At 45.9% G+C, this 15,287-nt stretch overlaps 1 protein-coding gene across 1 annotated transcript; it reads right to left on the bottom strand.

Annotated features, from left to right (window-relative positions):
- Positions 1–2,382: 2,382 nt before the first annotated feature.
- On the bottom strand, positions 2,383–15,272 carry xylt2 (xylosyltransferase II). The gene is made up of 11 exons (XM_034538821.1): positions 15,112–15,272; positions 10,952–11,495; positions 10,166–10,341; positions 8,452–8,654; positions 7,814–7,894; positions 7,311–7,527; positions 6,743–6,919; positions 6,339–6,595; positions 6,020–6,215; positions 5,315–5,648; positions 2,383–4,713 (listed from the first exon to the last, which is right to left on the bottom strand). The coding sequence occupies exons 1-11, from the start codon at positions 15,241–15,243 to the stop codon at positions 4,391–4,393; spliced, it is 2,640 nt and encodes an 879-aa protein (XP_034394712.1). The 5' UTR covers positions 15,244–15,272; the 3' UTR covers positions 2,383–4,390.
- Positions 15,273–15,287: the final 15 nt, after the last annotated feature.

The raw sequence follows: 15,287 nt of genomic DNA, 5'->3' as shown, positions 1-15,287 counted from the left end.
CATTACATAAACGGGATATGAATAAAATAGGATTTTTTTTCTCACTTTCGAATAACAGGCAATAATATAAATTCAGCTTTTTCTCACCGTGTGAGTGTAGGTAAGAGCACAAATTGGCCCTCGAGTACAAACGATGCAGACCAGAGGCGAGCTGCCGCGTGCATCATGACTCACGCTGTGTATGTGCCGCTTTCAGCTGGCCGTGAAATCAACATATTACGATTTAACGTCGTCTTCATCAAGTTTTGATGCTGGCGTGTAAAGGTTCTCAGGACAAACGCTGTTGGAGAACAGAGCAGCAGCGAGGGGCAGTTTATCTCTGGGAAGCACATGTGGGGAATGAATGTATGGAGGTGGGGAGGGGGTAGAGATGCTGACGAGGTCTCCATGGCAACACACGATTTCTCAGAGTTGTTTGGGTTCATCGGGAGCGAGCCCCAGAGATGTTGCGTAATGAGATTGTTACAGTGAAAGTGCTGAGTGGAGGCCCGGCACACGCACATTTGCAGATGTCATATCATACACATTACTTAAATGACATAAACATTACTTAAATTACAGTTACCAGTATTTAACATTTCTGGTACTTTTTCGGGTGAGTATTGAAGGTCCATCCGACCCTTGTTCCAATCCTGCTTTGATTTTATATTTCTTTACAAATGTAAATTAATCTTGAATAACTAATAATTTAAGTAAAGCCAGGCTTGCCTTTGAATGTGAGCAGTGCTGTGTGGATTCTCCTGGAGACGGCAGAGACCAGGGAGTGTCTTTACTTTCATGTTTCCCAACCATTGAGCAGATGTCTTTAAATGCTGATAACTTTACATTCAGCCTGCGCATTAAGAATAATTACTGAACTACAAAGAGAACCTCATCTCTCCATGTGTGAAGTCCCTTCTTGTCTGACAACGAGCAGTTCTGACGTTGTGGTTTTACCTTTTTGCATATTACAGTGTAAACTCAAAGAAAGTTGATTGGGTGTTTTATGAAGAGGCTCGGTGTAGCCTGCAGAGCCATCTGTCGTTAGTATGCTGTAGGTTCTGGCAAAACAACAAATGTGACCAGAAAAGTGACCACTGAGCAAGCAGGAGTTTTTTCTTTGTCGCCTCACACACACATTGCTCTATTTATTTTCCAAATATTGAACACTTATTGAGGATCCTGAAGCTCATGAAGGAATCAAATCATCAACATATCTGCAGTTTTAAAGGAGTAAAATTAATCTCACAGACTGTAGAAACGTATTTGACATAGTGTGTCGTACGGTGGTAATGTGAGCGACAGGCAAAACTATTTATTGTCTTATTATTTGTTTTATTTACTGTAATAATAACCCAGAAAACTAGAAATCAAGACATTTTACTCATCAATATCAATGATTTACTCTTTTCAGCTATAGGTTACAGCAGAGAAGCGACTTCAGTGGAGGATTTTAGACGTGAGGGAGCTTCCAGAGAAATATATTTTAACAAACTTACATCACCAACAAATACCATATGGAAAAGGAATAAAAAGACTTTTGAAAAAGCAAAGCTTGAAAAAAAAAAATCTACAGAAATAAATAAATGCATATCACAAATAATTTGGCGTTCCGGTTTCATTTCTACATTTTTCACAATATATTCACAATTCCTAATGTCTTTTTAAATGTATTACATATTGAATGATATAGATATTCAGAGACTGTGCTGGAGTGAATTACTAAAATCACAGTATCCATACTAATGTTAATGTTACAGCTCTCCCGATGACCATTTCAGAATAATAATGGCAGAAGGGTATTTATTTATGGGCAGACACATAATTAAATTACTGTGCTTACAATACATTGAGACTATTGCTATAAAACCATTAATTGACACTCTAGTTCTGGTTAATGTTGCCTGTGTGACGATTGCAAACTCATGGACACAAGTGAAGTGAAGAAGGAATCACCTTGTGGGTCAGGTCTTCATTATAGGGGCAGGTGGTGGGCGTCTGTCCGTCCTCTGTGCCAGCCTCTCACCGGCGTCCTCCATTCTGTCTTAAGCCTGAACGAGCTCACCTCCGGCCCTCCTCCTCTGCAGAATTATATCCTGAATAAAGACACAAACCTGACTAAATATGTATGAGAGCGTCTCTAAGGTGTACGTCTGCAGTATTTATGAAGTAAGAAACCATGTCGGGCTTGTTGCTACAAGGAAGTGACAACAAGGAAGAGTTCAGCACCCTGGAGAGTGCCTCCCCTTCTCATAAACATGTCCTACCTCATTCATTTGCTTTAAAAATGTGACAAGCTTATACATCTAGTGGCAAAATTGGTTTAATTGAGAAAGAATTACCATTCTAATACCGGTAGATTCAGTCTGAGATATGTGGTAAGAGGAAAAACTACAAAACAGATTTACAAAACCCTTAAAAGTGTTTTTTATTGAATCATCAGTCAGGATGCCGATGAGCTGTCCTAGAGGCAAACAGTGACAGGCAGAAGTTGTCTTCTCAGATCGGAGCTCAGCATGACTCACCAAACAGCCCGGAGCCCAAGAGACCTGAACCCCCCCCAAAAAACACACAGTCGGCTTCAAACATCTCTAAGCAGGTGGGACTGTCAAATACAACATTATTAGACGGCAGTTATTAACAGAGCACTGGAGATGAACGGACAACACACACACATACACTTCCTCTCAAACAGTATAGAAAAATAACATCTGATCTGCCGAGGACTCGTCAATAAAACTGGGGCTTCACTGAAGCGACTGTGCTGAGCAAGGTGAACAAGGTCACTTGAACACTCATATGGTGGCCAACTAAAGTTTAAGAACATTTAAAATTAGGTTTAAAATTAGACACAGACTCTAACTCAGCTCACTATCCTCTAAAAAGGCATGTCTCTCATTGCACGTCTCTGGAAGCTATAATCCCATAGTAAACAATTCATCTTTTCACTAAGTGAAGGCAGCTGAGATTCTCGTGATCACGCTCAAATAAAAACAAAAACATTGTGTGGTTCAGTTGAGTTGAAATGTACCGGAGGAAATTAAATGAGACCAATACACACGTACGATACTGCACACGGGTACACAGAAAGTACAACGTGTTGTGTCCAACCAAGTTTGCTTTTTAAAAAAGTCTTGATTCTAAAAGAAAAGTTTGACATTTTTGACATCACAAATGTAACCGTTATGGGTCGGCGCATCAATACCTCGCCCACGCTGTAAAACAGCAAGCTGTCTTTTTTACACTTTAAAAAAAAAAAAACGAATTTAATCAATCTTCTCATTTAACTCTGGACAAAAAAAGAAAAAAAAACTATTACTCTGAAGTTTTATCTCGTGAAGTTGGCTTTAAATAAAAGAATTCTGGAACCTCCCAAAAAAGCGCGCCAATTAATTCCAGAGGATTTGACCCGAACGACTCGACCTTGAACTTGAAAACAAACAGCTGCCAAAACAACCTCAACGTCAGCTCTACCGACTCACTCGTCCTTCATCAGCCGGAGGAGTTTGTTGCCATAAAACTATCGCTGGATGTTTTTGAGTTGAGATTGTTTCCGGCTATCTGCGGCCTTGCAGCTGTGCCTTTTATTGTTGCAATAATGGACATCAAAGACCATTTAACACTTTACCGCAAGTTCAGAGAACTAACAGACTAAACAAATACATTAATAAACACATTTTCAATGATATGTCACAGTAAACTCGACTAGAATTGAATCTCTAACTACTCTCTGATCTGTTCCAAACACAGGTACCAAGTATTTAGTGACTGTGCCGGTTTAGAGGCTCCTGTAAAATGAAAGTGATGCGACTGTATCCAAGACTCAAACTTCTGCTCCTCACACTGTAACTAAGTGACCTCTGTTTAGCATTATCCTCTGACAGTAAAGTGCACTTCATCCATCGGTTCCTTATGCTTCCATAACAACAATGCTTCAAAATAAGCACAATAATATCATTCAGAGGCTCCACTCTCTCCCTTGAAATGGAGAAGAGCCCGTCGTTGCTTCCCGATTAAAGCGGAGTGAAATTAAAAACTGTGTGCCCAAACAGAGTTCAAACATGCACAGAGGTTCTTTTTTCCCCACCCTGACTGGCAACCAGTGAGCCAGGAAAATAAAAACAATACATCCTCGTCACCGTTCGGCAAACAATGACACGAGTCTTTGCGCTCGCAAACGTCTATGTGCAAATTTCCAGCAGTCACATCCTCCTCTTTTAAGTCTGTAACAGCACTTCACTGAGAATGTCTCAACTCCTCAGTGCAGGAAGATCGGTTTGTTGATGTGCCCTTGAGCTCTGAGACAACGTCCGGTTCACACAGGTTCTCTTGAGGCTCTCCAGTGCAGCTCCGGCGCTCCCTCAGTCTTCCTGTGTATGTGTTGAAGTCTACAGCGTCTCCTCTCTTGGGGCTACCTGATCCGCCCATCACTTTTGACTGGGCCCAGTTCGGACTTGGGGTCCGGGGACAGCGAGCTCCAGGAGGTCTTGGCGCACGGCCCCATGGCCGGGCAAGAGGACGACTGTGTGGCGCACAGACCGCCTGTGACCCAGAAGGTCCCGACGCTGCTGTCCACCCATGCTTCAAGGGGCTGACCCACCAGCTGGGCTTTACGCTGGGCCTCCTGCAGGGCCGGCTCCTGGGGAGGCAGATTCAGCACGGAGCTCAGCTGCTGGAAGCTCTGCTCCAGGTACAGGTTCCCTGGAGGACCCGCATGGAGCCAGCTGTCCTCTTCTGGAGTGGACATTCACACACAAAGAGAAATTGAAGGGGGAAATCCGTTTTTAAAAGAATGAAACTTTCCAACAACATTGTAAACCTTCAACTAGTCCAGTGATATACTACACTGAATCGTATCATCAACAATCCCATAAAAAGACCAAAGCCTGTAGTTTATTAAAGCTCTGTTGTTGTCTAAAAGCTACTAAAAACACACTGGTAAGCCACACATGTTCAGGATCAGTGCAGCTTATTGTGGATCAATTTCATGGAAATACTTTAAACATAATCCACAACAAACATACTACTTAATCTTTGATCATACTTCATTATGGGCGCTTGGCGCTGTGAACAGGGGTCCGACGACAGCCGTGAGTCGGCCTTTTCTCTGATTGAATAACATTCATTTTATAAATCTGAAAAGTATATCTGTGAATAATTTGTTAAGATTTATGTCTTCAGTAGTATTAAATGGGCTTAGTGCCACAGACAAAGTTGATAAGTCGTGTAGTAGCACTTTATATTTCATGGGAATTGTTGACAATAAGAAAGATATAGAATATCGCCTGCTTTATCCTTTATAGTGACAATCAAATGCTCTGTATCCACGTCTCACCTTGGCGTAGCGGCTCCTTGTCTTTGAAGGTTAAGGGCATGACAAGGAAGCGAACTTCTGCCACGCGCTCCCACTGTTTTAACACACGCACTGTCCAGGTGCCGGGCCGCAGGGGGCGCTGCAGCGAAGGTTTGTACTGGGTGTACTCCGCATCCACATCCACGGAAATGTCATAAGACGCTGCCACTACCAGAGCCGGGTCAATCCAGACAATAGTGGCTGTGAGGTTGGGCCCACGTGCCCACTTCTGGACCGCCAGTGGTTCATTCAAAGGGCCGATCACGCCACCAAAGTTACGAAAGATTCTCTCTTTGGGATCCCAGTCTGTGCCGATCTGCCAGGGAGGAAGACAAAAGGATTCGCAGTCTGTAGAGTCCTGAAGTAGCAATGTGACACAATACAGCGATACAATGCCTCCTACGTCTTTGACTTTTACATTTTATTGGAGGACAAGAAGAGAGAATATGTTCGCACTTTTCACTCTGGCTTGCCTCCCAAAATTAACATATACAAAACTAATTAAAACTTCAAAGTTCAGTTTTGGTCAAATTAAGCCCTGATAAAGCCAAGCCAATTCTTCCGTATCAGGAAGGCAATCTTCCTGTGAAGCAGTTTTCTTAAGGTACCTTGATATTAAAGGTTTGCACAATGATGATGATGATGATGAAGAATCCTCATCGTCTTTAGAGAAGAAGTGTTACTTACTTCCAGGTTCTTGAGCCTTTCAAACTCCTTCAGGTTTGTCTCGAGGACAAGCGTGGCATGGGGCACCGCCCACATCTCCAGCGTCTCCCTGACCTTTGAACCCACATCCTGAACTTCCTGACGCACCAGATATCCTTGGAAACGGTCGTCATAAAAGTACACGTGTACTAGTAGAGGGTAGCCTACTGGTTCGAACCTGCCGTGAGTGGAAAAAAAATAAATGAATAAATCACACTTGGAGACGATTATATTCAACAAGGAAATAAACCGTTTTTATCAGATGCCCCAAAAATTAAACAAGTAAACAGTGTCTACGGACCTGCAAGCCTCCACGTTGCTCTGAGTAGTTGCCAGATTCTTTAGGCCGAGGCGAATGAAAGCAGTGTAAGCTGTGAGAGCTGTGTCTCCGAGCGAGCCCACGCCATCCAACTGCTCAAACAGGCTTTCCCAATACGCCTTAATGGCAACGATGCCCGGAGCGTACTGGCCATACAGGTGCGTGTCCAGGATGTCGATGGCCTCCTGGTTCACTGATGACTCAAACTTGCGTGCAAAGAATGTCGGACGGGTCAATTGCTGTGTGAAAAACAGAGAAGAACCCCCCGAAAAAGCCTTTGAGACACGGAACCAGATTGGTGCAAATAACACACGAGGGACTGGGAAACTACGAGCAAGGTTAAAAATAAATAAATCTTGTTGTTGTTCTGCCGCTGGCCCCCTCACCTGGATCCGGATGAGGTCTTGTGGTTTGAAATCATTGGGAGAGCAGCCACACCAGTCGACAATGTGCTTGTACTGGCATTTACAGCCCAGCTTACGGTTCCAGTTGGTGACGCGCAGGTTGTTGTCCACCAGGGTGTCACACATGTGACTGTTACCGAGCACCGTGTGGAAGAAGGACTAGGAAGAAGCGGGGAGTAAAAACACTTGTTGTGCTGTGCAGTGCAACAAAAGGCTGTGTTGATTGTGTAAACGGTCGAAGACGAGTATAACAAGTTTGTATCCACTGGCTCTAAATTGCAAAAGGTCACGCCTCTTTGGCCCCAAACAACAGGGAACAAACCACTGCACCTCCTCTGAGACTTTAAACCACACAGTCAGATACACTCAAATGAACCCGTCTCTCATCTGGCACCTCTGCTGCACGCTGCGCCGGAGAGCTTAAAGTATTACATTATCTCCGCTGCTGGGCTCTTCTGACTGAGGGGAGGACAGGCCTGAGACAGACTTGTATTTTCAACTGTCTGTCTCAACTACGGGAGATAAACAGACCACCGTAGGCTTTACTTACCTCAGCGGGGAGCAGAGCGTAGGAATAGAACTGCTTCAGCCCCGACACCAGGTCATCCTGGGAGTTGATGACGTATTCGACGAAGCGACGGGTGAGCGCAAACCAATCAGAGCCACCCGAGACCTCGAGGCCTTCGGGGATGCTGCGTTCGCCGAGACGCCACATGTGGTTGTCACACTCATGGAAGAGACGGTCGAGGCCCTGCTTCTTAATGAACCTTCAACAAAAGACAGAGCGCGGTTTAAATAGAACGACACTGCGGTGCTGAAACAAAGCATCTCTGTCTGAAGAATACAATCATCATGTTGCTCTTTGCCTCGAGTGTGATATCAGCAGCAGAGATTTAAATGGTTTCTCCCTAGAATATCTCTACGGGCTCGCCATGTACTGTTTACCACTTATTTACGACCAATTTCTGTCCAAAAAAACGTATTGAAGCAAACAAGAACTCCAACCAAATGTTGCCCTGTTGTTTTTCTGTATCTGACAGCTGGCAAACTCACCGGGCGTTCTCTCTCCCGTGGGACTTGAGGAAGTTCTTGTCTCTTTGCTGCGACAGAAACGTCACCAGTTCATCGTTGGTCCTGCAAGAAGGTGTCACGGTGAGAATTGAAAGGAAGAGGGGTTCGGTCAAGAAATAAAAAGAAAAAAAGATTTCAAGAAGGTTCTTTGAGAAATAAAACGCTGGCTCCAGTGTGGCGCCGTCTGATAATATCCACGAGTGAGATGAGCTGCTTTGGACAGGATCTTTGTTGACAAAATTGTCTGTGTGTATCCTACCAATCAAAGCACTGATCTGCGAGAAATATGACTATTTACTGCCAGCTCTGCGATTCGGTGGAGAAAACAATCCATTTCATGCTGCTTCTTTTCATGTGGCGAATGTTGCGGCTGCTCCTAATTTTACAGTCAGACGGTTAAGCAAAGGAATCAATCCCAACGCTATATTGAAAGATTAAACCACCAGTATACAGGGAAATCATGAAATAATCAACACATGCTGGAAATGTTGTCATGGCTCTGATGCACAAAACCAGTATTTGCACTAGAAAAACGCGATTTAAAACACTTGGATGGAGTTTGGTTGCACAGTCAACCAAAATAAATGGGAAATGCATCACAACAATGTTAATCTGCTGACCTGGTGGGGAAATCTGTGGCGCTGAGATTGATGAAATAATCCCACTTCCAGTCCAGCATGGAGAGCAGGTCCTGCATGCTGCGGAGATAAGCCTTCAGGAGGCTGGCACCGCCCCAGATGGTGACCATCCGCCAGGGCGTAGCTCGTATGTTTGGGTACAGCTCGGCAATCTGCAGGACCTCCCGGTGCAAGTACCCGGACCGCTGGAGGGTTTCAAAGCAAAAAAGGTCAAACTGTTAAATTAGGGAAACCGGAGTTCGTGCATCACACCGGTAATGTAGTTCCCACAGATCGGCAGCTGCCCCAGTGCCAAGACAATCACACAGTACTGGCTCGTGTTTAAAGAGAATTTGATCGGAGCGGAACAACAGCTACATGGTGCTTTGCATTGTGGGTCACCACGATGATAGAGGAAATAGAAATGAGCTATCATTTCCTTTTTTTTCCCCTCTTTCCTTCTCAAAGTGGCAATAGGTGAAGAACAGAATTAAGATGAACTCAAATTAAAGGATACTACTCAAACATCAATCAGGTGTTAAATTAAAGGATTAAAGGACAAGATGGAGGATGTCAGAGCCGAGCAGCTGTCAAACTTTATTCAGACATTAGAGGTGGTGAGAGATGGAGATACAAGTCTGATGACCGCAGGAAGCCAAAGATCTGGTGGATTTTATGTTAAATTTCCCTTTAATTAGATTTAGTCGCAACTCATTAACAAGCAGCCTGTTTGCGAATGAACACGGCTAATAAAAAGGTCCTGAAGCGATAAATGGGCAGTTTGTTCAGGGCCATGAAGTCCAATTGTTTTGTTCAGTGAAGCACAAACAGTGTTTCATTGACTCCGTCCTGTGTTAAATAAACAGTGGACTTTTGTGGACATGTCTTAAATTTAGCCAGCACTTCTTCAGACATTACAACCTGTGGTGATCCTGGTGGTTGTCATGAAGGAGACAACAGCAACAGAAAGCCCTGAATTCACAGTCCTCACGTGTAAACATCACGAGTGCAGAGGAGCTGGTAGACTGACTCGGGTACAGCCTGACCTGTTTCACAGACTCATCAGTCGAACAGGCTTTGGCCTCAGTGATAAATAGTGTCTGAGGTGGTTTCTGTCTGTCCCACCGACTACCTATCCATCACTGACCCCAGTGAGCCTCTCCGCCGTCCTTTGGCCGCAGAACAGAGCGACTCCCTGGGACCGAGCAACCTTTCCAGGCTACACAGGTGCACTGACGACAGGCACCTTCTTCTCCGCTGTCTGCACTGAACACACCTGCGGTCTTCTGCCTCGGTATCGCCAGTCAGCCGTACATTTGTCTTTTCCGGTCTTCGAGCTGCACACGACGGCAGACTTTTCCTGCACTAAATCCAGCCCCTAAGAATAACCGCACTTTACTCTATCCAGGCTAATCCCCTTTACCACACTTCATAATGCAAGAAGACCTATCCGGTAAAAGCATTTGTGAGCTCAGTAAAGCCAGAACCAAGCAGGGAGCTAAATACACTCTTCAATGTTCAGCATGACCATAAATAAACAATAAGTTCGTATCACCAGCAGAACCTTGTCCAGGTTTAAAGTAGAAGAATTCAATCTCTCCTATGTGGATGTTTCTTTCATGCAGGATCGTGCTGTCCGTGTACAAGCAAGGGCATTTTAATGAAATGTACATGTTATAGAGACTGTTTGGTGGCCACGGCACCTTTTAGGGCTTACCTTGTCCACGTGGATGTAGTAGTAGTGGTCACGGTGATAAATGGCTTTGATGAGGCGCTTGAGCTGTCGTATAGCGCGGCCGTGGACCATCAGAACGAAAGCCACTCGGACGCGGCTCTCCACATTGGACAGGCTGTTGTCCAGCTCACCAAACGCCTGCACCTGACTTGATACACCTGGCCGAAGATTTTAGCATGTTACATAATAATGTGTGAAATGTATAGGATGGCTTTGTCATCTTTAAATTTGACATTTTCCCAAGAACAAATCTTCCCCCACACACACACACACACACACACACACACACACACACACACACACACACACACACACACACACACACACACACACACACACACACACACACACACACACACACACACACACACACACACACACACACACACACACACACACACACACACACACACACACACACACACACACACACACACACACACACACACACACACACACACACACAATTGGCTGCCCGTGACGTCCAACCCGTACTTGGTGTGCAAACGAAGCGGTGGAACAAATCCCGTTGACTTTAAAACCGCATGCTCTCAAGTATGTAAACCACAAGATAATTGTCATGAAGGATTTATATAAAGAGATGGTATGATGATGTTCAATTCTTTAGATGCGACAAGAGGCTTGAGAAAACAAAACCCCACCACAAATATCACGGCACATTCGAGAAGATTTGGTAATGAGGGTGAAAAATACACATATACATGTTCAGAAGTCTCGTGCGCACAATATCGGTGCACGTGTTCTCACCGAGCTGGGGGCAGAACTGAGGAAGCGCGTCTGGCATGAGCTTCCCGGCCTGATGCTGACACACGATGTTGGCGATCTCCTGTCTGCACTGCTGTGACCCGGCGCGATGAAGGGCGGACAGCGCGTCCTTGCCTCCGATATCACATTTGGGCACAAAGTCACTGCTGGGGGCCTGGTGCGCCCCGTCCACGCTGCCTGGCTCCCCCTGCATGGCGGCAGCCGGTAACTTGGCCGCCCCGTCAGCTCCACCTCGGGTCTCGCTGAAGTTACGGCTGCTGGACAGGTCGTGGAGGACCACGCCGTCCAGTCCTGCTCCCGTCATGCCCCGCTCCTGGGGAGACTTCAGCCGGATGCCTGGCCTTTCCCCTTTGCGACTGGTCCCTCTCCTCAGCGCACTGGCTGCCGTGCCCCCCGTCCTCTCCGACCTGCCGCTCCATCTGCCCCTGTTCTTCCCCGACAAAGAGTTTTGTTTCTCCCAAACTGACGGGTCTCTTTTGAGGTCCTGGCTGTTGTGGTCAGGCAGCTTAGAGCGTCGCGTTTTCCTCTGAGGAGAGAGAGGCGAGAAGGAGACAGAAGGAAAGAAAAAGAGGGGGGGGGGGGTTATTGCTCAGAACATCTTGGACAACAATTAGTGGGAGGAGACGTTGAGTCACAATACAGGAATAACATGAGGTAAACTAAGACCACCACTAAGACAACAGATGAAAGAGACCCAGAGGGAAGGATGTGTTTACTTGTTTTTTTTGTATTCTTGTTTTCCATTTCTCTGATGTTGGTTATTTTTAGCTGAGCCTCTGCCTTTTTGTGAAGCTAATCTGCAAAAAGCACAGTTTTGGATAGACGCCCCCAACACTCAAAGACACATAAATAAATCCAGTGAGTCACTGTAGGGACCTCAACCAACCTTTGTCTGCACCCTCTGGCAAAGAAATGCAGGAAGAATGCATACAAATGGAGTCACGTGTTGCAGACACGAACACGGAAACCGAGCATGAAACCTCCGACATTGAGGAGGTTGTACAGGGAATCCTTATCCCAGCTAGGTATCATTATATTTTTATGTTTTTATAATTAATAGGGAGACGCTCTCAACTCTAAAATGTCAAGACGTGATCCTCTTCCAGTATATCTGCTTTAGTAAAATGGTTCAACTGTCCCACAACTGGAAGCTTTGACAGGAAGTAACATGAGGTCAATTCAGTATCTTTTGTAAACATGTCAGTTCAGTGTCAGTGAGGCACTGTAATAATGTAAGGACCCAGTCAGATACACCACATCCATCATTAATCTGGGTGTATTCCTGCAGTTTCAATATCCAAATCTTACAATATAATTCCAATTCAAGTGTATGGAGAGAATCAGCCTCACTGGAGCACAAATCACACCTTCAAAAACCGAAGGCTGGCTTTGAAAGAAAAAAAGAAAAGAAGAAAACTGGACTTTAGCCATTTTAAAATCTTCTCGCCAAACAGCATCACAGCTTTGGCACACCAGATTACTGGATTCCACAAAAGGCCCTTCAAAATGTCCGCTTGGAGAAGAGGAAGAGGAAACGCGAGTGGGCCGAGAGCTTTCTGCCTCTGTCAGACGATATGGCAGAACGCGGCATGCCAAGCCGCCGGCCCGGAGACGGTGGGAACGGGAGAGGGACTGCTGCTGCGTGGGAGCTCACGGAGCCAGAGAATACAGTGCCAACCAACACAGCAGAGTCCGCTACCGACGGCCAACTGCATTTTCAAAACCCATTACAGTGAGAAGCATTGTGGAGCTCAGTCACACACACCAGTCACTTTCAGTGAGTTTACGTGCATTTGAGTAACCTGGTTATCGTCAGCTTTCAGGAGAAACCTGTAGTGGTCCAAACGTCTCCCCAACCAGAAAGTCGGTTTCCTGAAGACGCCCGGTTCACACAGCCACATTGATGCTAAAGAAACCCATTAATTAGGGGGAAAACTTTTGTTCTCAACACCAAAGTCCCAAAATGTATTTCACATTTCCTCCAACAATGTCGATACATTTTCTTTCTGTGGTGGCTTCGCTCATGTGTTAATAAAAAGCACTACCGTGAACATCACCGGCCAACTGACACTGACGGATATATTCATGTATATATATATCCGCGAGAGTAAATGTTCTCACGCCGAAGACAAGCGTGCAGCAGGGGCTAATGTTTCAATTTTCCTTATCACTCGTTTTTCACAGCTTTTAATTAACACCGTCGTGCCAAAAGTGTATTGATTCAAAAAGGCCTCTTTACTTTCCAATTAAAGTGAAGTGAAACCATATCAGCGTCGCCATCTGCTGAAGCGGGAAGCAGCAGCGAGCGCTCAGCTCTGTGGGAGAGCAGAGGGTGACACGAGGATGGCAGTCGTCTTCTTCTTTTTCTCCTTTCCTCAGCCCTTTTCCCCCTTCAAGGGCTTTAAATATAGGAACGAATGTGGCGGTGTTCACACATGCACCGCATGCCACCGATTAGAGCAGATGCGAGTTAGCGCAGAGCTCTTTTTTTTCACATGTTTCTTCAGTCAAACATGCAAAGACGCAGTGCGTTGACATTTGCATCGACGTCTGCCAACATAGTTTCACATCAGGCCGACATGTGCACCGAGCAGCGGTGTCACATTACTGAAGCCAGAGTCCACAAAGAATGAATGAGACCCGAGAAGTTGTTCAAAGACAAGAGACAAAGTTAGGGAACAGTTTTTCAGTTTGAGCTGAAGCACTGGGCAGCAAACACTGTGTGCTCCTTTACAGTCCGAGGTCATCTACAGTTAACCACAGACCCCGACAGACATTTCTCTGCGTCTCTGCTGAAGCATGTTGAAGCTTGAATGCACCTGATGAGGTAGCAGACAGCCCATAGGCTCATAATGTGACTGAATTCAAGAGGAACATTGCATCTGCAATGTGATGAATGATGTTTTGTCACAATTCCACGTTTAACGGAGTCCAAAGGAAATGGATTACTTCACTACTCATATTAAATGAATAACCATCAGGCACATGCTGAGAGTTAGCTTTGTGTTTACTGTTCAGCTCACAGTTAAGTGGATTAGTTCTGGGCACTGACAACAGAACCATGATCTCTGTGGCAAACTTATTTCCTTTATTGAAGCATTACATATGCCGCCAGCTTCACCCAGCAGGCACTCGGTCCATGTTGGGAGGGATATTATACATGCTTGTTATATATATCGTGATCGGGTTTCAGCACCGTTCCGGACTCAGGTCTCAGCTTGCATTCCGGTGATACTCAGTGTTGCTGTGCCTCAAAAGTCGAGACAAGTCAGCCGCGTGTCACATCTGTTAACAAACACCCTTTACCTTATTTGGAGGGAGGCCGGGACCAGGCACTGCCTGGAGGCGGAGCGCTCCAGGTGTGCAAGGGACACTCGGAGATAAGCTTCCCACGTTACGAAATTAATTGTCTCCGCGGCATGTCATGGGTCAACTTTCAACTTCATCCCTGGGCTATGCTTCCTCTGCGGGCACTTTGGTACGATCCAGAGCTTAGTGAAGGTCACAGAGGAAGAGCAGCCCGCCCCCACAGAGAAAAGCCTCTGGTGGGTCAACACACACACAGCAGAGCAGATGTTTGGATATCTTGGGGCTGTTTATGATCATAACTTCCACTTGGTCCTAAAAAAGTTGGATCACTCCACAGACGCCGTCTTACTCTCAGATGTGTAACACGGGTCCCGTTTTGTCTTCTCTGTACAACAGTGACTCTAAATGCAACGTGACGTCAGTGACTGTCCCCCAAAGTGAAGTTAACAACCGTGAAACAAATTATATCAAACAAACGGTAGTTTCATCATTATAAACGGTACGAGTCTGGTGCCGGGGACGGTGACAGACTGACGGGGAGACAGGCAGACAAGACAGGCAGGCAGACAGAGAGACAGACAGACAGACAGAGAGAGAGACAGACAGACAGAGAGACAGAGAGAGAGAGAGACAGACAGACAGACAGACAGACAGACAGACAGGCTTCCGGGTTGGTCCGGTTCCTGAAATGTTCCGGAGCGTCGCTAGCATCGGCTCGCGCTCCTGTATCATAACACACAGCGAGCCACGCGCTAACTTAGCGGTTAGCTCCACAATCAAACCCCACAGAAAACACCGCCGTGTCACCGACGGTCGCGGGGACCGAGACTCACCTCTGCCTCGCCCTCCTCCAGACTCCTCAGACTCCATACCACCAGCCCCTGGACCAGGAGGATAGTGAGCGCGGCGGCGATCGCTAGTTTGTATCGCCGGAGCAGCTTCTGCACTCGGTCGCTGGCCACCATTTTTTCGACTCCGGTTGACGAGGAGCGCGTGCACCGCGCATTCT

The sequence above is a fragment of the Cyclopterus lumpus genome, chromosome 8 (genome assembly GCF_009769545.1).
Source record: "Cyclopterus lumpus isolate fCycLum1 chromosome 8, fCycLum1.pri, whole genome shotgun sequence".
In the NCBI taxonomy this organism is placed as follows: Eukaryota; Metazoa; Chordata; class Actinopteri; order Perciformes; family Cyclopteridae; genus Cyclopterus; species Cyclopterus lumpus.
The sequence above is the reverse complement of the archived record's forward strand: the minus strand, read 5'-3'. Positions and strand labels throughout refer to the sequence as shown.